We start from the raw sequence: 21,908 nt of genomic DNA, 5'->3' as shown, positions 1-21,908 counted from the left end.
AATCTCAAAGAACTATTGTTTCCAAATTAAAGAATCAGATTTAATGTTAAATTTGTTCCTTGTAACACTTTGCATTAGAAATGTTTGCATAAGGTTGGATTTTACATCTGGGATGAGAAGGATTCTATGTAGGATGAGATCAATTCTCCAAAATATCGTAAACAAAATATCCAGAATCCATAGGATAAGTTAGGCTAGAGACATCAGAAGATTGGATTCAAATTGGATATACACTTTATCATACCATATTTAGATTCAGAAAAAGGACACCAATACAAATTCAAAAAAAAAAAAAAGGTTTATACTATATCTAAATCCGATTTTAAAACTTTTCTAACTCTTACTTTCACATCTGAATCTTGAATCCAACTTTTGGGTACATACCCAAATCTGAATTGCACCATGATATGTTAAGATTCAACTTTTAGAAGTATGGATATTGGATATAAGCTATTTATTTGACATCGAACTCACATTGAAACCCAAATCTGGTTGGATATTTTATTTAAAACTGAATCTGAATCTAATCGGATGTGGTGATTTCATAAATCCAAATCCGGTTCGACTTTTTTGAAGTACTTTGGTCATAATCGCTTGATCCAAATCTGATCCGTTGACATGCAGCAGAATACAATCTATGTAGATTATAAAAAAGAATTTGATTCCGGTTGGCAATTGCTCATTAACTATCTTTCTAGCTTAGGTATGATATCTATTTTAATCAAACATGTCACTGTCTTTTATTCCTTCACCTACCCTTCAGTTGGCTTTGAACATATTACCCCATCATGTCATGTTTGTATTCGTTAATTGACTAACCTTATGAAAAGGAGGAATAAACAATCTTATTAATTCTGGGGATGAGACAAAATTTCTGAATCACAGTATGCAGCATGTAACATTCTCTTTGTTTGGCTTTGATCTTACATGTTGTGAACTTCGATATCAAAACCTTGTTTTAATTATTATATAAAAAAAAATTCCTTCCCCTTCTTTAATATTGGAGTAATTGAGAGAAAAAAAACTTCAAACTTGGCCCGGGTATTGAAGTCTTGTCCTCATTTAAAGCAACAATTGCCTCGATGTTGTTTGTTTCAGTCACCATGTGAAATCATTTCATATCAAAATGCATAAAATTAACTTTAACCCTTTTCCCAATATTAGGGGGATTTCATTTTTCTAATCAAAATTAAGGGGATGTCAAAGCCTTAATAAATAATTAGAAGGGAAGAAGATAAATACAAGAAGCAACATAGAAAACAAAACGAGGTAGGGGAAGCAAGGATCAAGATATAAAACTGTTAGGCAGGCAAAGAGGAATATAAGTGAAAATAATATATATACATACACACACGCACATAGATATATATATAACTGCAAGCCCTATAAAGAGTCATGTTGGCAATCTTTTTAAGATGGAAGACTGAGATAAAATCAAGGAAAAAAAAAAGGATAAATAATATTTTAGTCATCTAATGTTAATTAACAAAATTTTCCTTGATTTTCTATCAGCCTTTCATCTTTAAAAGATGGACAGCCAACCTGATTCTACAAGTCTTGCTCCTAAGGGTCAGATACTTAATATTTTGTCTCTCTATGTATATGTTTTGCATATTTGTATTCATGTATACGCAAAATCAAATCCTCACAACTCTTACGTATGATGATGCACTAGCTGGGTAACTTTATTTTCCCTTGTTAACATGCAAAGTTATATGTCAATGACTCTATGTATGACATATGAATGACAGTTCTCCAAGCCATTGAGTCGAGTGGTGTAGTTGAGATGGCACAGTCTAAACCCCCTAAGAAAGGGGAAAAGGCCAATAGATGGAGTGCATTTGCGAAGGGAATTAAAGTACTTCGAAAAAGATGATGACATATCTTGGGGTCCAATATTAATTTGACTGACACAAGACACTGCCTAATACTCTTGGTAAGGAACACCTAAGTTTGTTACTTATTTTCTGGAATTTAATTTGAAAACGTAGTTAGGTTGTTAGAGAGAAGCTCATGGGAGATGTAAAGTCTCGCCTTCTTCCACTTTTCTAGAACTGGTCTTTAGGTCATTCAAGAAAAACACAAAACCCAGTTTTGGTTTGAAAAATAGGTTTTGCCACCAATACCAAGTCAAGAATTTGGTTTAAGCATCATCTAATTAAAGATCATAATTAGTCACACCTTTCCCCCTCCTTCTCTCTCTCTCATATATATATATACATACATATAAATTGGTAGGTACTTGACCTTGAGGTGCATGACCGTAAAGAATGACTTTGGCCATTGATTTTTTCAAGATAAAAGACTAAGAGGAAATCATAGAGAAAAATTTGTTAATAAATGCTAGATGACTAAAATATCTTATCGTTTTTTTCTCTCTTTAATTTTCTCTTAACTTTTCATCTTTTAAAGATCAACAACCAAGATTATATTTTATAAGTTTTGCACCTAAGAGTCAGGTACCAACCAATTTCTTCTTCTTCTTCTCTCTCTCTCTCTCTCTATCTATATATATATATATATATATATCAGATATTGATAGGGATTATTATCTGGGTTGTTGATTTTAAAGAAATTAGATGGCAGAGATTAAAGTGCAAAAAGAGAGAAGTCAAACTATTAATTTCAAGAGTCTTATGATTCTTCTCTAATGAGATATGAGATTTCATTGAAGGAAAGTCATTTTTTTTCTATTTCTTTGTCTATCTTTCCTCATTTTTTGGGTATTTCATACTCCTAAAAAAATTGTTTTACTTTTATATTTACAACTTCATTTCCACCATCTGATCACCTTAACATTGGCTGCTTGGCAGCCCATATAATCCTCATGAAGTCTAGAAGATAGTTACCTCTTTTCTTCTCTGCTTGAATATATATATATATGTGTGTGTGTGTGGAGAGAGAGAGAGAGAGAGAATGTGATGTCCAGAAAGCGGATGAAGATGCTCTTTAACAGGTGGGAAATTACATAGATTCTTCGCATGCCTACCTTTTGCTTTTATATGCCCGTTAAAGCAGGTCCAGGCTACTTCAAACAGAGCTTGTGCTTGCTTCGCATGCGGCTGCCCAGCTTTCTCTCTCTCTATTTCTTTCTCTAACATAACATATGCATGTATATGCAGGATGTATGTCCTTGTACATGCTTCTTTCGCTGGATTTATGTAACATTCATAGGGTGGAAGATACATTTATTCAATAGCAAACTATGTCCACATAAGCCCTCGACTATCCACATAAGCTGATATATATATGTATGCTTATATATATCTTTATATATGTATATATGTGCTCAAGCACCTGCATAATATTTCTACCAACTTTGATGATCATGGCCGGAGTCTAGCTACGACCTCCATTATCAGTTTGGTATGAGCTTGAAGGGAGGCCTCACAAACGTTGGTGAAGGATCATAACTGCCATAGTCGTTTGTTTTTACTCTCAGCATTCTTTGGTGGATCCCGTCGCTTCCATCATGTTGGGATCCCGCAGATAATGCTTCCTGACACAAGTTTAAGTACTTCTTGTTAGTTCAGCAGGAGCATTGGCATGGGAAGGCAAAGTAAATTTGAAAAATTGAAGCGAAAACCGAAGAGATTCATCAGTTTTGTGTAGTTATAATTCAATTTCATATGTAGAAAAATCATCAACCAAACAGCAAATATTTCTTCAATCTCTCTGTCTCTCTCCCTCTAGATCGAAGTTGCAGTGAAACAATTCGGGCAGTTTAATTTTTGAAGAGAAAGCAGACAATCCTCATCTATCTATCTTTAACGTAGATGAGAATATGTGCCTATGAATATTCTCAAGAGATAGATACCTCCTCCACTTCTGTAATCTCTGCGGCCAGCTCAGTTATGAATATTGGACGTCCACCTGCAAGAGAACAATGGAAATTGTCACTCTTTAATCTTTATATTTTTATACCGTAACAAGCTTCAGGCTACAGAAGATCTCATGTATATAAGATGAAACGTAAATATTTCAATATTTTCTGTGGAGCTCATGGTGGAACAGTAACAGCATACATAGGCAGGAAACAGCTACGCAGAAATTCAGGAGGAACGTGCAGTAACAGTTTGAGTTGGAAATCAAGAACTTAAACATGCAGCAACAGAATCAAGAACTACGATTAGCAGAAAGCATGGAGACCCATCTTAAACTCAATTGCCGAATACGAAATTTATCTGCAGAAATAGCACATTCCTGTAAAATTAATCGGAAGCCCCACGAATTTTTGTTCGTAGCACGCAAACGAGGATGGCCATCGTTTGGTATTAACTAGATATGGAACCGGCATCACGTAGAAACACAAAATTTTCAAAAACTTCGATCAAGCTTCCAACAGAAAAGTTCAAAAATTCTGCAGGACTTATCAAAAAATCTTTGAATTTCAGGAACTTGGTCGCATCTTACATGATGCCAACTTGATTCTGTCATCTGTGTTGTATTCTAGCGTTGAGAATCTTTCTGGAAATGAATATGTGAATGCAATAAACAAGCTTCAGAAACTCACCTGCATAAGGAAGAAGGAACGATGAGGAGACGAGAACGAAGAAAATCAAGGTGATCACTCCCCTGAGAGCCATGGATCCCGTCATCGGTTGTTACTCGATCACTTCGAAGCGGCAACAGAATAACACTCGCCTTTAAAAAATCAGAGACAGAAACCGCGGTTGCTTTCTCATATAAATGCTTCAATTTTCGATCCGATCTCATCCCCGATCGAAATCTCCCTACATGTTAGGCTCACCACCTTCTTCCCTTTAAAAATAATTTGTGATAACGACTTCATTGAAGTTGAAAACGCGAAGATGGGCTTCCATTTTCCCTCTGCGTTCGTTTTCTATTAAAAGGCAAGGCCGAGCGTGCTTTGCTTTTGATGACTAGACTCGCACGTTATCAGTTTTTCAAATATGTCAACAAATTAATATCCCGAAAAACAGATTCCTTCTCTTTCTTGATAAATAAATCAAAATTAAACTTTTTCCAGAATTTTTTTTCTTTTCGAGAAGCACACTTTAATATAAAATATTTTTTTGTTTTGCGTTGAAACAATATATATGTGTGTGATTCATGATGGAGTTTTTTTTCTTTTCTTTTCTTTTGCTTCACTCCCTCTGAATCTACCAAACCATCAAACAAGAGCTTCCTTGCACTCCACTTCCTGGAGATTGTCAACCCTCAAGCCGAGAACTGGAGTTATGGGATTCATCTATGTGCCAATAAATCCGTTGAGAAATATTGATATACTAAATATGAACGTCATCTAAATTATTATTACTAGCGGTACTACCCATAGAAAAATAACAATAATAAAAATGATGACGGTAGCTATAAATCTTGTCATTTGACCACGAAACAGGAATAACTCTGAGGATGGCATTACGCCATTCTTCTTATTTTATTTATTTTTTAAGTCTGGGATTGGCTGTTGATGAACCTAAATTCAACTGTGAAGAACATTCTCTTTTCTCCCGGAAATAAATAAATAAATATATATATTTATATTGGAAAAACACCATTGGCAACAACGATGAACATTCATTGTCCAATATCATGGTAGACATTGGAAGCGGGGATGAGCAATTCGAGTTTAAATAATCTAAATACAATGAAAAACGGTCGAATTCGATGATAAAAGGTAAAAATTTAATTGGTACTAAGTTAAACCGCAGGATTACTGTTTACTGATATCAAAGTCCATCGATTTTAGATTTTGGAGAAATTCATCTCAAGTTTAAAGTGACTGGAGATCCTGTAGCCATGGTTGTATTTTCAGCAATATTTGATCCTAAGAGATATATTAATTTGTCGTGATTTGTTTAATTAACTGTTTTTCCGTTTCATTTATTTTCCCAGTTATAAGTAAATATTGTTGAATTATCCTGAACATGCCATCCGGTCTCCGCACGTTGGGATCAATTGACATAGACATTTACCATCCAAAACTTTATGAATTGCACGGCAAATCAGTGTAGTCAGTATCAATGTGAATGACATTTCCAGCATTATGGACTCATATAGCCACTATTGGGCGATTTGTTAAATATTTATTTAAAAATTCATACTAAATATTTAAAATATTTAATAACAATCTTAAAATTTTACAAATAATTTGAAATTACTATGGAAAATCTCTAAAGATTTTGTCAAGAAAAGTGTACTCCAAACTCGTTTTATACATAGGAATTCACATATCTCACGCATTAATTTGACTCATTTAATATACAGCTAGAAGCCCGAAGACGGTCTATTTAAGTAATTGAATGCCAAATTCAGTCAAAATATCTCACGTATCATTTCGTATCTTGCCTTCTCAAAACTTTGAATTCAATTTGAATAAATGAACCTAATGTGTGCATCTTCTTCATCATCCTAAACAGAGCATTATGTCATCCTCTTCCCTAAAAATCATGTTGGTGTCGTGTACTCTTGCATTATTATTAAGTCTATGGCATAGGCCACATATTATTTAGCCCTTTGGGTCCTTTCTACAGGTTGCAGTGTCCCTTTCAACACAAGTTGCCAAAGGGAAAGAGCACATAAGTAGTCTTTTGATGAAAAGAGCACTGTTGTTCCCTAAAATATTATGCAATGCTAGTGCACATAATAGTGAACCAAGGAATATAAGGTTGATGAGAGCACATTGGGACACTTGTTCCCATTGTTTATCTGATGCAAAATGACTTTTATGGATGACTAATGCTTGGAATTAATGTTGAGGACAAGGACATGGCACCAGCTGCCCATTATAAGACAATAGTGGGGAATAAAGAGGTACCACTTTGGTTTTTTAAACATGGCGACTTTCTCAAAGTGGGTGCTTTCTATTTAACAATTGCATCAAATGGTGAATGGTGCCTTGAGAACAGATGTTGGTAAACCCACCATTGTTGGCCGTCGATCTACAAGATTGACGGCCCGTATTTGATGTTAGGGTGATGAATGAGCTAAGATCTTATGATCTTGCACAAGGAGGATTGCTGATCTCTAGCCGAGGCTCTAGTTATAGAACTTTGATTATTGGGAAGTTGTTACTGTTTTTGACCTACAGAACTAAGCACTATCACCATCAAGAACAGCTAGTGCCCAACATTGCGCAATCTGCCCTTGCCCATTATGCCATTGTTTAATAGCAACTTGACAACTATATATATTCTGGGTTATCCTGTGGTTAAAGTTGTATGTGTCTTAGTGGACATTCATCAACCTATATCAAGTAAGATATTGAAAGTTAATCCATCCAGATACTGTTACGCTTGACCAGATGTCGCGAATTCAAAATCTAAAGATAACTTCTCGTTGCGGTGTTATTGGCAGAGGAGATGATCTCAAGAATAGGGGTGAACAACAAGTTAAGCTACTCAAGCTCAACTTTCAAGCCGAGTCATTTGCTTAATGAGTCAAGCTCGAGTTTATGAGTCGACTCGTTCAAATAATTGAGTTCAGTTCGAGCTCAACACGTAACTACTGAGTTGATCTCGACCCTTAATCAAGTCGATATATTCAAACGAGTTTACGAGTTTGTCGATCCCTAATTGAGTTGAGTTTGAGCTCAACAGGTAACGATGAATATCAATTCTATTTAAACGAGTTTGTCAAGCCTTAATCGAGTCGAACTCGAGCTCAACACATAATGATGAGTATCAATTCTATTCAAACGAGTTTCTCGAGTCTTAATTGAGTCGAGCTCGAGCTCAACACGTAACTATGAATATCAATTCTATTCAAATGAGTTTCTCGAGTCTTAATTGAGTCGAGCTCGAGGTTTCATTAGTCGAGCCAAGCTCGAGCTTACTGAACCCGGGCTCGTGTTCACCCCTACTCAAGAGTTTTACCAATTTTGTTGCATTAATTGATTACTATTACTCTGCATGTTAAATTTATGTTTAGCTTCAAAACTATTTTTTGGATTGGTTGTGCATACATTTAATCAACTTGCTAGGTATCTACATGGGGCATTGAATGAGACTTTGTGCCAGAAATAAATCTCTTGGCTTAATTTGATTCTCTTTTGTTCTTCCACTTATGATCGGTAGAATAATCATCAAACTCTTGGCATTCATGCACGATCAAGAAAATAAATATTTATGACCAATTGGCTGATGGAAGCACACTTAATTTATATTTTTCTTTTAGTTGCAGTTAATTCATTGGTATAGGAGCCCCATGCATCCTTGATTGTGACACAACTCGACCTAGGTTCAGTCACATGCGGTGGCCTAAGCCAGAGATTAGGGGTGAACAACGAGCCGAGCCACTCGAGCCCGACTCGTGAACCAGTTTGAGCCAAATCTTTTGCTTAACGAGTCGAGTCTGAGTTCATGAGTCGGCTCATCAAATAATCGAGTTGAGTTCGAGCTCAACAGCTAACTGCCGAGTCGAGTTTGAGCCCTCATCAAGTTTGTCAACCCTTACTCAAGTCGATATATTCAAACGAGTTTACGAGTTTGTCGAACCGTAATCAAGTCGAGCTCGAGCTCAACACGTAACGATGAATAACAATTCTATTCAAACGAGTTTATCAAGCCTTAATCAAGTCGAGCTCGAGCTCAATACGTAACGATGAATATCAATTCTATTCAAACGAGTTTTTCGAGCCTTAATCGAGTTGAGCTGGAGCTCAACACATAACTGCCGAGTCGAGCTTGAGCTACTTTCATCAAGCTATTCTCGAGCTCGAGGTTTCATTAGTCGAGCCGAGTTCGAGCTGACTAAACTCGGGCTCGTATTCACCCTTACCAGAGACCGGGCACTTGGTTGGTGCCCTTTCGTAAAAGTTTCTGACTCCACCGGTGAGAATAAGGAACATTTGCTTATTGTGTCCACGCCCAGAGACATCAACAGGAGGTAAACTTTGACCACCATGCTTTTTGATGACAACACCATGAGAAAGCTCCACTGTGGAAATTGAGATTTTCAAACTCAATCCAACATCATGGAGTCGAAATCATTCACAAATGTCCTCTTGCCACCTGCTCCCCACTTGAGATGACACTTGTTTTATTTGCTGAAGAAGCATGCTCGCCTTTGAATTGTATTTAATTTCTTGTCCCAAAAAATGGGTTTGACTTCATTGATGTTCCTCCCTTTGGTTTCATATAAGAAAGAGGCTTTGCTTCTTTTGCAGTCATTATTGCAGACTGTCAATGCACATGGCTTGGAAGTTGGATGTCTTCCTTTCACCTGACTTTTAGTTGATTAGTGAAGAACAAGCAGAACTCATGTGGATGCCCCTAAATTCAATCCAGCTGCAACTTGATTTAGCAAAGAGCACTTGCAATTTGGAACTGACTGAATCAGGCCTTTACATTAAATAACATGAATAGTAAGTGGTAGAGAGAAAGAGAGAGCTTTCTTCTTTCAATTTCATTAATTGGGGGAACAAACTTGAGAGGCTTTGTCGCTTGCCGTAAACTCTAAATATATATACAAGGGCTAACGTTATCAAAATTTGAAACAGTGACTGGCCGCCTACCTACTACCGACTCAACCAGGTGCACCGAACCCACCAGCCACCGACTCAACCAGGCGCACCGAACCCACCAGGCAAGGGAGGAGAGCTTTTACATTATACAACATAAACAATAAGTTAGAGAGAGACAGAGATGGGGATGAAAGTCCGAATCTTGGGGTGACCACTTCTTTTGGAAAAGAGAGACAGAATGTTACTGTTAGGGCAGTCCATACAACTTTTATTGTTCGACAGGAAGAACAGAACCCTTTTTACTTTATTTTTTTCTTCCCAGTTTTTATGTAAACATATGCACATCTTTTTCCTTTCTTTCACAGCAAAGGTGGACCCAAATGGAGGCCGAGGTGCACAGGCCCGCGAATTTAAAAAAAAAAAAAATCTAAAAAGTCGTTTGTTTTTCTTTTTGAAAAAAAAAAATATACTCCTTTTTAACGTTCGCTGACAATTCCATTAAACCACCTAAAAGTTTGAATAAAATGTAAATGCACCATTTATGATTTTTTTTTTCCTGATTTCACAGGTACTGGTTCATAGATTGAATACGTAAGCAACTTAGACTTAGCCGTTCACTCTATCGGCCTGGTTAATGGCTTTCCACCCTTTTCCATTGTTTTTAATTTGTTTTCGTCAAACGCAATGATATGACAACCGAATGAATGTAAAATATTATGCAAAATTGTCTGATTAAAAGATTTAATGAGAAATTATACAATTTATTTTTTCAGCTCGTAAAAATTGATTTAATCGTTAAATTTTCTTGAATTTTTAACGCCCCATCTTTGGAGATTTTGCATTCATCTTGAGAAAAAAACCTTAAAAATCATTTAGCAAATTAGTTGGTATAACTTATATAATATGTCATATAAGAAACATGAGTAGTAAGCATGATAAAGACCAAGCACTATGGAGTCAACCTAATGTTGGGACAACTGAAAAAATTGATCATAATCGCTCTCTCTATCTTTATTAAATGTCCAACATTAACTAGTTCTTATAGCTGTTAGGATCAAGTATCTCTCCCAGCCTTTATATATATGTGTGCGTGCGCGCGTGTGCGTTTAGTCAAGGCTCTTTTCCTTTTAGCGATTAATTTAGTTAATCTTTCTCTCTGTTTCTTATGGGGTAGGTGAGTGATCCATGGTGCCAATTATGTAGAATCCTGAGCAGAACTACCAGGAAACTCGCTCCATTTTTTTTTTCAGAAGAAATTGAATTCACATCCCTGCTCTGTTTCACGCATCATCACATCCCTGTTTCTTTTCAAAAGAAAATTGAATTCCATATGTTTCATGAATGTCCCCTTTGGTAGGTGAAATGGAATATCAGCATGGTCATGTTCAACGTTCTAGAGAGAAGAAAACAAAGGGGTAGATCCTAGAAGTAGATTGGCCAAGAAACAAAACTTGTCTCAAATATGCAATATGACTCGATCTGATGCTCATGGAAGAAAGGGTATTTCCTCTTTGATTCACTGGCTCATCTCTAGTTCATCTCTTCTGTAATTGAATTTTTTTGAACATTCAGAAGCTGCATGTTTTTGATGATTACATTTACACCCTTGTTGAATCCACATATCATAGCTTGTCTTTCTATACAAATGGTAACCGCAGAAAGTGAAATGGGGAGATTGGGAATTCTTTAATGTGAAGCTTCTTCTTCTTCTTCTGCACTTTTCTGTCAAGAAATTGTCAGATATGCTCTCTCTTTCTCTCTTTGACTACCATCCTTTAAGGAACAAATTCTCAGTATATCCATCCTCTCTCTCTCTCTAACTACCATATCTTTAAAGGCAGGGAAAGGAGTAGCCTTGGTTGGACAGCACTTGTGTTCCCTTTGATTCTGCAGGTTTGTCTGTTGGTCCAATGATCATTGGATCCCTTCTTTCTGTTGTACCTTCTTCATGAGTAACGCTGTGACTCTCTTCTTCCTCTGTCTCTCATGAGTGTGAGATGTTGTCAGTCAAAGGCGTGCCAGTCTCGGTGCTGCCCAATTCAGTAAGCAAACGTGCGCAGAATAATTCTGTAACCCAGTAAAGAAACAAGTTGGTGGCATCTCTCTCTCTAAGGTTTGACATGAAAGCTCAATGGGCCAAAAGAAAGAAATTTCATGATGACTACAACCAGGCTGAGAGTATGATGCTGCGCAGAGCATGCGCTGTATATGCCAGCAAAGCTCCCGATGAGAATCCATTAACTTCTTTGATGCTTTCGGTGAAAGACTTTGCTTCTGAGATTGTTTCTGTGACGCCATGATCATTGAGTAATGATCAACCTTCTTGGTGCTGCCTTGAAACTATTCAACTTGAATATATATTGAGGGTTGATCGATTCAACAATCCATGAGATACCCACAAAAGTATGGTTGCTAACTAATTCCCTTTGTTAAATAATTTGTTCTGCTGATGTGCGTAGCTCGATTGAGTGAGTGAATAAACTTAATGGTTGCACATTTTTTGATAATATATGGTTTTAGTTGCTGTCTGCCAGCCAGCATGAACCCCCCAACACACACACATCCACAGGTGCGCATGCACACACACACACTCCACACACATATATATAAGGTTTGAATTTAGATCAGATATCTACCCAACAAACTGCTACCAAAAAACAGGATGTGGAAAAAAATTAACATATAATTCAGAGCAAAATTTAAAACATGACATTCGATCGGATTTAGATTTGATTTAAAAAAAAAAACCCAATTGGGTTCAGAGTTGTTTTAAATAAAAATTCTATATCCAACATTCATATGTCATGAAAGTTGGTTCTGAGTGTATTATATTGTAGTTCAGATCAGTTGTGTATTTAAAAGTTGAATTTGAATGGGATCTGAACATAAAAATTGGATCGGATTGGATTCATATTCTATATCTGAAAATCGGACTTGTATATAGTATAAACTTGTCTTTATTGTATTCAAACCTGGATATTTGAACATTCGACAAATCAGATATTAAATGTACATTTGATTCAAATCTAATCGGCTCATGTTCCTATTTAAAATGACTATTATATTCGTTCTTTTTTTAAACAAGCCTCAGATTTACCTGCAATTAGTGTTACCTACAAATTAAATATGTGATAAACTGATTCTATTGAGTGGCAGGCATATCAAATATCATTTTTATTATTATATTTTTATTTATTTTACATTTTTTCATTTAGCCGCGTATTATATTTATTAAATATCATTTGACAGTTTACAACTAATTCACTGAATTACTAAACTGACCGAAATACCTAGCCGGTTCAATTCATGATATTAGGTCATAAATTCTTATAGTGCATTTTTTCTATAAATAGATGAATAATGTAAACATGTTGGGACTTCAAATTTGGTTTTTCATCAACTAAACTGAATAATATATAATATAAATATTTGTGTATACTTAGTAAAAGTTTGTGATATTTCACAATTCAAAAAACAAAAAATTTCTATATTTGACAACACATGACAAAAGAACATGTAATTATTTTGGATAAACAACTTTTACAATGTGAGGTTTTATGCTAATTCAATTCAAATTCAAGTGTTGTTAAGATGGAATTTATTTAGCAGAGGAGGTCATATGTTGGGAAACCCACCAGAAATCAACAAATGTTAGTGCACTATTGCGAAATTAAATCGGTTCTGGGACGGAATTGGTACCGACTCGGTGAACCGATTGATTTACCTACTCAACCGAATCGGTTGCTTAAAAAAATAATATTCAAGATAAATAAATCGAAAATTTGGTTAAAAATAATAAAAATATTAAATAGTTAAAAAGTAATTAAAACTGATACGTAGTACTGTTTCTACCAAATGAATCGGTTTTGCCTGATCCGCTTCGACTCTGTAGACTTGATTTATACGAGGAGGATTTTACGGCTTCAGGTTTTTTGTCTGTCTTTAGATGTCAGATTGTGAACTTGAAAGTTCCTGATTTTAGGGTTTTAGTTCTCTCTCTCTCTCTCTCCCTCCCTCTCCTCTTCTCTCTCTGTTTCCTCTGCGAGTCCTCTCTACAGAGCATCCTCTTCTTTCTTGCGTTTCAACCTAACAGCAGCTTCCACCGGTCGCACTCGTGGCATGATCGGAACACGACGTGGGAAGCCGCAGCTTACCCAGTTGATTTAAGTGGTCGAAGCAACGGTTTTCCTGGTAAAGCCTCGAATCCTACCTTTAGTTTGTCGTATTTCGCGTTTCTGTTTCTGTTTTCTTTGTTCTTTCTAAAGTTCGTCGTCGGAATGTAGTCTGGGCAATGCATTGGGTCGGGTTGATGCATTATTCACGTCGACTCTGTTTTGCTCGCGTCCTGCGGAGATATCTTTATTTATGGGCGTTTCATTGTAAAAGTTGATTTTTTGTTTTTTTCGTGGGTTGTCGATTGATTGGTCGTTGTTTGTTTCGTTCTTTGTAGAGCGCTAGTGCTTCGTGAAAATGATCTCAGCGTTGTCTTGGGTGCCGAAAGGGGTCGCCAAGGCGATTGCTGACGCTGCGGAGCCGCCAACGAAAGAAGAAATTGAAGAGCTTTTGAAGTCCGGTGCTTTAGCGGCCAGGTGAACACATTGCTTCACTATCGGTTGATTCTTAAATGCTATTGCTTTTGATCGTTTGGCTTTCTTTGTCTTGAATATGTTCATGTGAAACCCAGAGCAAGTTACTGCGGCCTTTGATGGTTTGTGGAATTGAGATGTGAGTGGATAGCAGTTGAATCTCTTTCTGCATTGAAATCGAACATTACAGACTATACTCATGATTGATTTTCTAGAAACGGGCTGTTAAATCATCTCACTACATGAGCTAACTTTGTACTGTTTAATAAGCTCATAATACTTATATAAGCTTCAAGACTCAAATAATTCGTGCTTTTTTTGGTTGAAAAAATTATTCAATTGGCTCCTCTAGAAATCGGTGCATGCTCAGGTTGGCTATGGGAATCACCAGAGCTTACTCAGCTGAGTGTTGGTTTACACGGTTCAGTTGACACATTGGCACAGCATACTGAAGGTTGTTCTTTTGGACTTGGAAAAATTACATGAGATCGTGACATGTTGTCATTATCAAAGTGCCAATCCAAATATTTTACTTCAAAATCAGGTTTCTATTCATACCTCATTTTCATTGGCTTTTCTGTGATTTTCTGACATATCTGGACTCCGTTACCTTTCTTGGAGGAAAATTGTATGCTCCCATTTATTTGAGACAGAGGCGAGTCGAGGAAATCTGTTATACTTTTATAATGCAAGTTAGCCACTTCTCAGTTCTCTGCATATGTAAGCAAGTTTCAAGCAACCCTCAAGAAAGTAATTGCTTTTGGAATTGAAGTGTAGAAAAATAAATTCCTCGCTTTGTTGCACCTATGCTAAGAAGTTCTATTACCTCTTTGAATTGATCTGGAAATTTCTTTACGGATATGAGTTCAAATTAACTATACTGCTGGTACATTGTCTTATTTTTGCATGTCTTCATTTAGCTTATTGCTGTTAATACTTTTGACAGTTTATCAATCCAAGGTTCAAGGTGTTTAGCTTTAGTTACACACTTACACTATCTTACATTTGACAAGAATTATGAACATGAGAAGTGAAATGAATGGTTGACGGACTTTTCTTTTGGTACTTCATCATTTCTCTTTTATGTCTAAATTGGATTCAATTCTATGAAAATGCAGATGAGCTGTCTCTTTATATTTCATTCTTTTTGTTAATGTCCAAGACTCTAACAATTTGTTCAGTTTCGGTCTTGTGTATAAGTCAGTGAGGAAAGTGAAGATGGAGAAGATGAAGAGATGAACATTGATGCAACAAAGTCCACTGATGAGGTTTCAAATGCATTAGCAGCAGCTGATGCCCTTGGAAAGTCTTCTGGCTACAAAGGTTCTACTGGAAATTTTGAAGACATAACTGATGGCCTAAGAGAGCTTGACATGGATAACTATGACGATGAGGATGAAGGTACCCTTTAGCAAAACATGTTTCTATAAATACCTGCCTATAATGAATCTAGTTGCATCCATCCTGTTGTGATGGTTTCATCTGTAAATCTATGATTAGAGAACATTCAATGTATCTTCAGGTGTAGACTTGTTTAGTAGTGGAACACTGTCTGGGAATCTCTATTATCCAAGCAATGTCATGGATCCGTATCTGCAAGACAAAAATGTAAGCATTTCTCTGGTGAACTTTTTTAGTTGATACTCATATCCTCTTATCTTTAAACACATTGCAGTAAGATATGTTATTGCATATTTAGGATGAGGATGAAGAAGAAGAAGAGGACAGGAGAATACTGCCTTCAGATTGTGTTATAGTTTGTGCTTGTAATGAGGATGATGTCAATCTTCTGAAGGTATGTATCACGTTTGTTTTTATGGATTAACCTCATCTTTTATGGGAGTATTGTTTTTTCTTTTGTAAAATGCAAGATATGATGTGATCAGATCCTGAAAAGCAACCTTAGGCTATTTTTTTGGCTGTCTCTATGCCATTGGCTTTGAGCTAAGGTCTCCTCTGCTTGAAATTATGGGTATACAGATATATATCCTTGAGGAAGATACAGAAGATGGCAAACCAAATTTGTTTGTGCATCATGAAATATTTCTGCCATCCTTTCCCCTTTGCACAGCCTGGCTTGATTGCAACCTCAAAGGTGGAGACAAAGGTTAGTATTTTGGCTGGAGTTTTATTGTGGTTCCAGTGATTGCTTCAGTGTGTAGACAAGAAATTTATGTACTCAGGGGTCGGTTTCAGCTTGCCATGGGTTTCTTCAAGCTTTTGTACATTGTTGGCATGTCCACTGGTCATTGGTGTGTTAGTGTTACTAATAATCCAGATGGATTTGTGAGTTTGTTTATAAGGAAAAGTTCATAATCATGTTGGTGCATGTCCATCAGATCCTTCAGTAAAATTCATATATATTTTTTCTGTTACAGAATTTATTTTTTATTTTGGTTTCTTTCGTGGTCAACAATTTTTTCATCGTAATATCTAACATTATATATTGATCATAGCAACAACAAGAGCAGTAGGCAGTATTGGCATTTCTTTTGTATCCAATTAATCTGTCCAACCATCTGCTGAGTCTGTCTGACTAATTGTAAAATCATTAAAGAAACTTTGCTGTATGTGGTTACTGGTGAACTTGTTCCATGATTATTTGTTACCTTCTCCATGCACTTCACTTCTGTCTCCTGTCATACATATTTGTTAGTTTCTGGTTAATAGTCTCTGGTCTTTACATGTCAAAACAGACTGATTATTTTGATGTTACTTTTTTTATTTCAGGAAATTTTATTGCCATTGGATCAATGGAACCAGGAATTGAAATTTGGGATCTTGACCTGGCAAGTAGACCAATGTCTCTTCTTATTTTTTTTTTTTTGTTCAAATGATAAACTCTCTTTCCATATATAACTGGTTTGAATGTTTATTTCTGTAATATTCTTCCACACATAGGCTGTACCGAAACAATGTGCATGTGGTTTCCTCTATGTGATGTTCTAGGTTGATGAAGTTCAGCCATTTATGACACTAGGAGGGACATTAAAGCAACCAAAGTCTGACAAGTCTAGCAAGGACAAGAAGAAAAAGAAAAAGAAAAAAGAGGTACAACTAAGGTTCTTGCCACCATAATTGGATCTTAGTTTTTTTCCTGTGGATTTGTTGTTCACCTTTTACCTTTATAAATCTAGCTTCAATTACTTGAAAAATTTGTATGTTAGCTTCTTAAAAATGGTTAAAGGCTAGTTTATGTCTCCATGGAGTCATAGACGCTAAAGAGTTTGGGAATTGATCACAGTTGTTATTGGGATTGATCTCTCTTTTATGATATTTCCTCTTACGTTGTATATGTTTTTTGTTTCCTACTAAACTCTTCTCTTTATATACATCAAATATTCCTGCGATCCTGTCAGATATCTTCTTTGAGGTTAATGATTTAATTGATGTGTTAGGAGCAGTGTTGTACGTATCGTACGATACGGGGCCGTATCGTACGATACGGGGCCGTATTGTACGATACGTATCGTATCGTTTGCAACATACGATACGATACACCCCTTGTATCGCAAATGGGGGTGTATCGTACCTGTATCGTACGATACGTGCGATACGGGCCCCCGTATCGTACAATACGGTGCGATACGGCCCGTATCGTACGATACGGGCTGATTTCTAAAAAGGAGACTTGAACCCCATTTTTTCGAGTTTTTTTTATAAAAACCCACCCCTTCCTCATTTCTAATCTATAGATTGTACCGTTTTAGAGGGAAATCATTGATTTCCATTGTGAAATCATCGATTTCCATTGTGAAATCATCGATTGTCACCGTGAAATCATCTATTAAACCATGGATTTGTGCATGGGTGGATGATTCCCATTGAGAGGAAATGGTTTTTTTTAAACCATGAAGATAAAGATGAAAAAGAATGCTATTGTTATGAATTTTGATGTCTATGAAGTATGAATGATGAACCGTGAACGTGTAAGTTTATAGCATTTAGCAAAATAATAAGTCTATCATTATCTAAAAGACTAAACCATGTTTTCTATGAAGAATTTATTATTTTTAATTTTTTCTGATTTTTTATGAATTTTTTGATTTTTTTTTAATTTTTTTCTGATTTATTATTATTATTTTTTTAAAATTTACGATACGTTACGATACGGCGTATCTTAAAGCCCGACCGATACGCCTTACGATACGCTTTTTACAACATTGGTTAGGAGTCTTAGGACCATCTCCTAGAATCCTTATCCACTTTTTGATTGGTGTTTTTTCCTGAATTGGAAAGTTTGCAAGTTATTGCATTGCATGGTATATATATATATATATATATATATATATATATATATATATATATATATATATGCTATGTGTACACACACATTTGTGTGTGTGTTTTTTGTGGCTATGTGCCTATGCACCTGCTTTCTAAGAACAGTTTCTGTGAGTCATATGCAATGAAAAAGTTTTAAATTTAAGGAGTTTGTTTGGCTTAATTTTTTCCTTTACAGCTTCCTCTTTTGGAGAAGCACACTTAGTTGATTAGATGCATGTGTATTGTATTCCATCATACCTTTACTGACCTGCTGAATCTAGTTTTGCATCTTGTTTCATTCCTGTTGATGGATTCTTTCAGGCTTCCATTACATACAAAGAAGATAGTCATACAGATTCAGTCTTGAGTTTGGCATGGAACAAAGAATTCAGGTGGTTTCTGATACCAAGATGAGCTCCTTTAAATTTCACAGGAACGGTTCAAGTATTGATGTCTGTTTCTACTGTTAGGAATCTTCTAGCCAGTACAAGTGCTGATAAGTCCATCAAGATTTGGGACATTGTCTCGGGAAAATGTGCAAATACATTACAACATCACTCAGATAAGGCAGGCTTTAACACCTTAGTTTCATTCACTGCATTATTAAAATATCAAATCATATATTTCCTTCTTCTGATGTCTACTTCTATGTCATATGATAAAGCATTCTACCATTGTTACTGTGAGACTGTAGAAGGCAAATAAACATGCAGGATATGCATGAGAGCGTGTCCATTTGGTGTTTTGACTCATGATTTGGTTAATATTTGTTGATCCTTATTGTTTAACAACTCATATTCTTGAGATTTAACTTGATTTTGGAGCTTTTAATTCTAATAATGTTATGCTTATTATGTGTACATAGCAATTTGGAAATTCATATTCAGATGCATCCATTTTTTTTGCGTTTTGAAATTTGCATTTTTATATAAACCTTCATATTGCATCTGTTCCTGTAGTACGTCCATGTGGTGAGGCACTACATGTGCTTCAATGTTTGCTTGTGTGGTTTACATGCTCGATGCGCAATGCACCTGCAGTGCTACATCTGTGACTACAGGTGCTCCCATATGTTCCTTAATCCTTACTGGTTTTTTCCCACATGAACGACTTTTCTCATCTTATGTGGAAAATTAACTACTTTTCAGGTTCACAGATTCTGAGTGAAAGACTGTGAATTTTGTACTTGAACTTAAGCAAGAGTTCTCCATGTGCTAATTTCTGTTATTGGTTCGGGTGAAGTGATGTATTTAAACTGTATCATGAGATTGCTTAAATCAGAACTATGAAGTGCTAATTCTTTTATTATCTGGTTGGCTAAAATTATAGGTGCAATCTGTTGCGTGGAATTGTCACCAATCAACTGTTCTTTTAAGTGGTTCATTTGATCGCACTGTAGTCATGGTGAGGCAACAGAACACATGATGAAACTTACCCTTTTGTGTTCAAAGTTTTTCATTACTCTCATTTGTTGACATACTCTTTCTAGAAATTACTGGTTGTTTTGTTATTAATACATGAGAGAGAGAGAGGGGGAGAGAGAGAGAGAGAGAGAGAGAGGAAGAGAGATCATGCAAACACCATCATGTACTCTAGCCAGTCTTCTTGCTATGAAAGGTCCAATTTCAGTATAATCAGTGTAACTGCCTTAGAATATATTATATTTTTTGCGCATCTTCACAGTTATTTTATATTATATGCAGATGGACATGAGGGCCCCATCACATGCTGGTGTCCGATGGTCTGTGCCAGCTGATGTTGAAAGCATTGCCTGGGATCCTCACACAGCTCACTCATTTGTGGTAACAATTTTGAACCTGTTAAAAGAAAAAAAAGCCCATTTGTTTCATGAAAACGTTCTTCTAAGTTGATTATGCATACGTGAACATTTACTTGCTCCTGCTTTGTGTCATCCTGTATGCAGTTCTTATTGAACATATGACTACTTGGTTTATCGTTATGTCCAGTTCTATTTGAAGTACATTGGTAATATTTTGGTTCAAGTTAAAAAGGAAAAAGAAAGTCCACAGCATTTCATAATGGCACTTTTGTTGTATTCAGGTTAGTATAGAAGATGGTACAGTTCAGTCTTTCGACATTCGAGCTGCTGCAACTAATTCAGATTCTTGTCTCAAACCAAGTTTCACCTTACATGCACATGATAAAGCTGTCTGTGCAGTCTCGTATAATCCATCTATAGCTAATGTATGTTATCCTCTTGATCTCCTTGAATCTTTTATCTCCTAATTTTTTGTCTGTGACAAGTATCTCATGGTTCCCTTTTGTTTCAGCTACTAGCAACTGGATCAACAGATAAGACGGTGTGTGTTTCTCATTTCTGCTTTGTGAAATTTAGGATCTAAACATGTTTTCCCATTTACTAATAGTTCTTGTTGATGAATTTAGGTGAAGTTGTGGAATATATCAAACAATCAACCATCATGTGTTGGATCCTGGAAATCTGAAGTTGTAAGTGCCAAAGTCTGAACGTGATCTTCAATCATGACATGTAGTTTCTTGCAAATTGGAGATAGTAGCAGCTACTGGAGCTAACAGGAAATATCAAGGACATCATTCATTTGCTGAAATACTCCATCAAATAAGGGAAAAAAAAGCAAGGAATTTGTACTCTTAAAATATAATGCTTGATAATCAAAAGAAGACATTGCATTGGGATATATTTTGTGGCCTTTTTGTTGCAAAATTACGATTTGGGTCTTTTCTTTTCTTCCCATTTTCATGATTCTAGGCGCATTATTGTGTTGTAATGTGATATCTGACATGGCTATCAACTTTCTGGTTGAAATTTTCAGGGGGCTGTTTTCACACTTGCATTCTCAGAAGATAGCCCTTCTCTGCTGGCCATAGGAGGTTCCAAGGGGAAACTGAAGGTGAGTAGGAAGGGCCTTATTTGCAAGAACAACTCTTAACAATAAATGCAGCTTAGCTTCGTAGGGTGCGGTCAGGATACATAGTTCCTTAAACTGGGGAACGATACTGGAAAGCACCTCTTAATCGAATGACTGCTGGGCTGCAATTACCTTTTCCTATATAATTGAAATAACTATCTTCATTATATCATGTTAATGAAATGATTTTGTTTGTAATTTCAGGTATGGGACACGTCTTCAAATACAAGTATTAGCAAAGCAAAGTGAACATTTTTTTTTTGTCTTGGTTTATTTATTCATTTATTTTTGTAATATGGCATGAAGGAATCTATAAAATTTTGTAGAGTGTAACTTGTTAGGAAAAGGTATAGATGCATGAAAAAGGTTGCAAATCTTGCTTGAAAAGTGTTCCCAGGTTTACTGCTGTATGTCAATTGAGGCGCTATTTTTAATTGCAGCAAATCCTTTTCACATCAATTTTGAAGATATTTTATTAAATAAGCTGCTCTCTCTGTCTTTCTCTCTCTATGAAAGATTGGCATGTATAGACCTTGCTGCTCTCTCTGTCTTTCTCTCTCTATGAAAGATTGGCATGTATAGACCTTGCCACCTTCATTAACGGTATGTGATGTATTTCTTAGGCTGGAAGCAGTGGGAGGACCACCCCTGTTGAAGTCTATAATCTCTGCGACTGCCATCGTGAGATTTCCAGTCCTGCTAAATATTCCAGTTAATTGA

The 21,908-nt window shown here is 36.1% G+C and overlaps 2 protein-coding genes across 2 annotated transcripts; one reads left to right on the top strand and one right to left on the bottom strand.

The window, feature by feature from the left end:
* Nucleotides 1-2,922: 2,922 nt before the first annotated feature.
* Nucleotides 2,923-4,840, bottom strand: LOC116248397 (protein CASPARIAN STRIP INTEGRITY FACTOR 1-like). The gene is made up of 3 exons (XM_031621167.2): nucleotides 4,514-4,840; nucleotides 3,818-3,873; nucleotides 2,923-3,499 (listed from the first exon to the last, which is right to left on the bottom strand). Exons 1-3 carry the CDS (start codon nucleotides 4,596-4,598, stop codon nucleotides 3,359-3,361), a joined length of 282 nt encoding a protein of 93 aa, XP_031477027.1. The 5' UTR covers nucleotides 4,599-4,840; the 3' UTR covers nucleotides 2,923-3,358.
* An 8,538-nt stretch (nucleotides 4,841-13,378) lies between these two features.
* Nucleotides 13,379-21,671, top strand: LOC116246877 (uncharacterized WD repeat-containing protein C17D11.16). The gene is made up of 17 exons (XM_031618783.2): nucleotides 13,379-13,618; nucleotides 13,878-14,016; nucleotides 15,218-15,414; nucleotides 15,536-15,621; nucleotides 15,713-15,808; nucleotides 15,994-16,120; nucleotides 16,744-16,802; nucleotides 16,963-17,064; nucleotides 18,601-18,671; nucleotides 18,750-18,846; nucleotides 19,609-19,683; nucleotides 19,983-20,081; nucleotides 20,341-20,484; nucleotides 20,571-20,600; nucleotides 20,686-20,748; nucleotides 21,093-21,170; nucleotides 21,393-21,671. The coding sequence occupies exons 2-17, from the start codon at nucleotides 13,898-13,900 to the stop codon at nucleotides 21,435-21,437; spliced, it is 1,488 nt and encodes a 495-aa protein (XP_031474643.1). The 5' UTR covers nucleotides 13,379-13,618; nucleotides 13,878-13,897; the 3' UTR covers nucleotides 21,438-21,671.
* The last annotated feature ends 237 nt before the right edge of the window (nucleotides 21,672-21,908 follow it).

The sequence above is a fragment of the Nymphaea colorata genome, chromosome 2, assembly GCF_008831285.2.
Source record: "Nymphaea colorata isolate Beijing-Zhang1983 chromosome 2, ASM883128v2, whole genome shotgun sequence".
NCBI lineage: Eukaryota > Viridiplantae > Streptophyta > Magnoliopsida > Nymphaeales > Nymphaeaceae > Nymphaea > Nymphaea colorata.
The sequence above is the reverse complement of the archived record's forward strand: the minus strand, read 5'-3'. Positions and strand labels throughout refer to the sequence as shown.

Excerpts from the sequence above, each read along its gene's own strand:
- LOC116248397 (XM_031621167.2), bottom strand. The coding sequence starts at position 4,598 with ATGACGGGATCCATGGCTCTCAGGGGAGTGATCACCTTGATTTTCTTC. Across the intron at positions 3,874-4,513 it reads GTTCCTTCTTCCTTATGCAG|GTGGACGTCCAATATTCATA; the intron begins GTGAGTTTCTGA and ends GTTCTCTTGCAG. Across the intron at positions 3,500-3,817 it reads AGATTACAGAAGTGGAGGAG|GAAGCATTATCTGCGGGATC; the intron begins GTATCTATCTCT and ends AACTTGTGTCAG.
- LOC116246877 (XM_031618783.2), top strand. The coding sequence starts at position 13,898 with ATGATCTCAGCGTTGTCTTGGGTGCCGAAAGGGGTCGCCAAGGCGATT. Across the intron at positions 15,622-15,712 it reads CGTATCTGCAAGACAAAAAT|GATGAGGATGAAGAAGAAGA; the intron begins GTAAGCATTTCT and ends TTGCATATTTAG. Across the intron at positions 16,803-16,962 it reads AAATTTGGGATCTTGACCTG|GTTGATGAAGTTCAGCCATT; the intron begins GCAAGTAGACCA and ends GTGATGTTCTAG.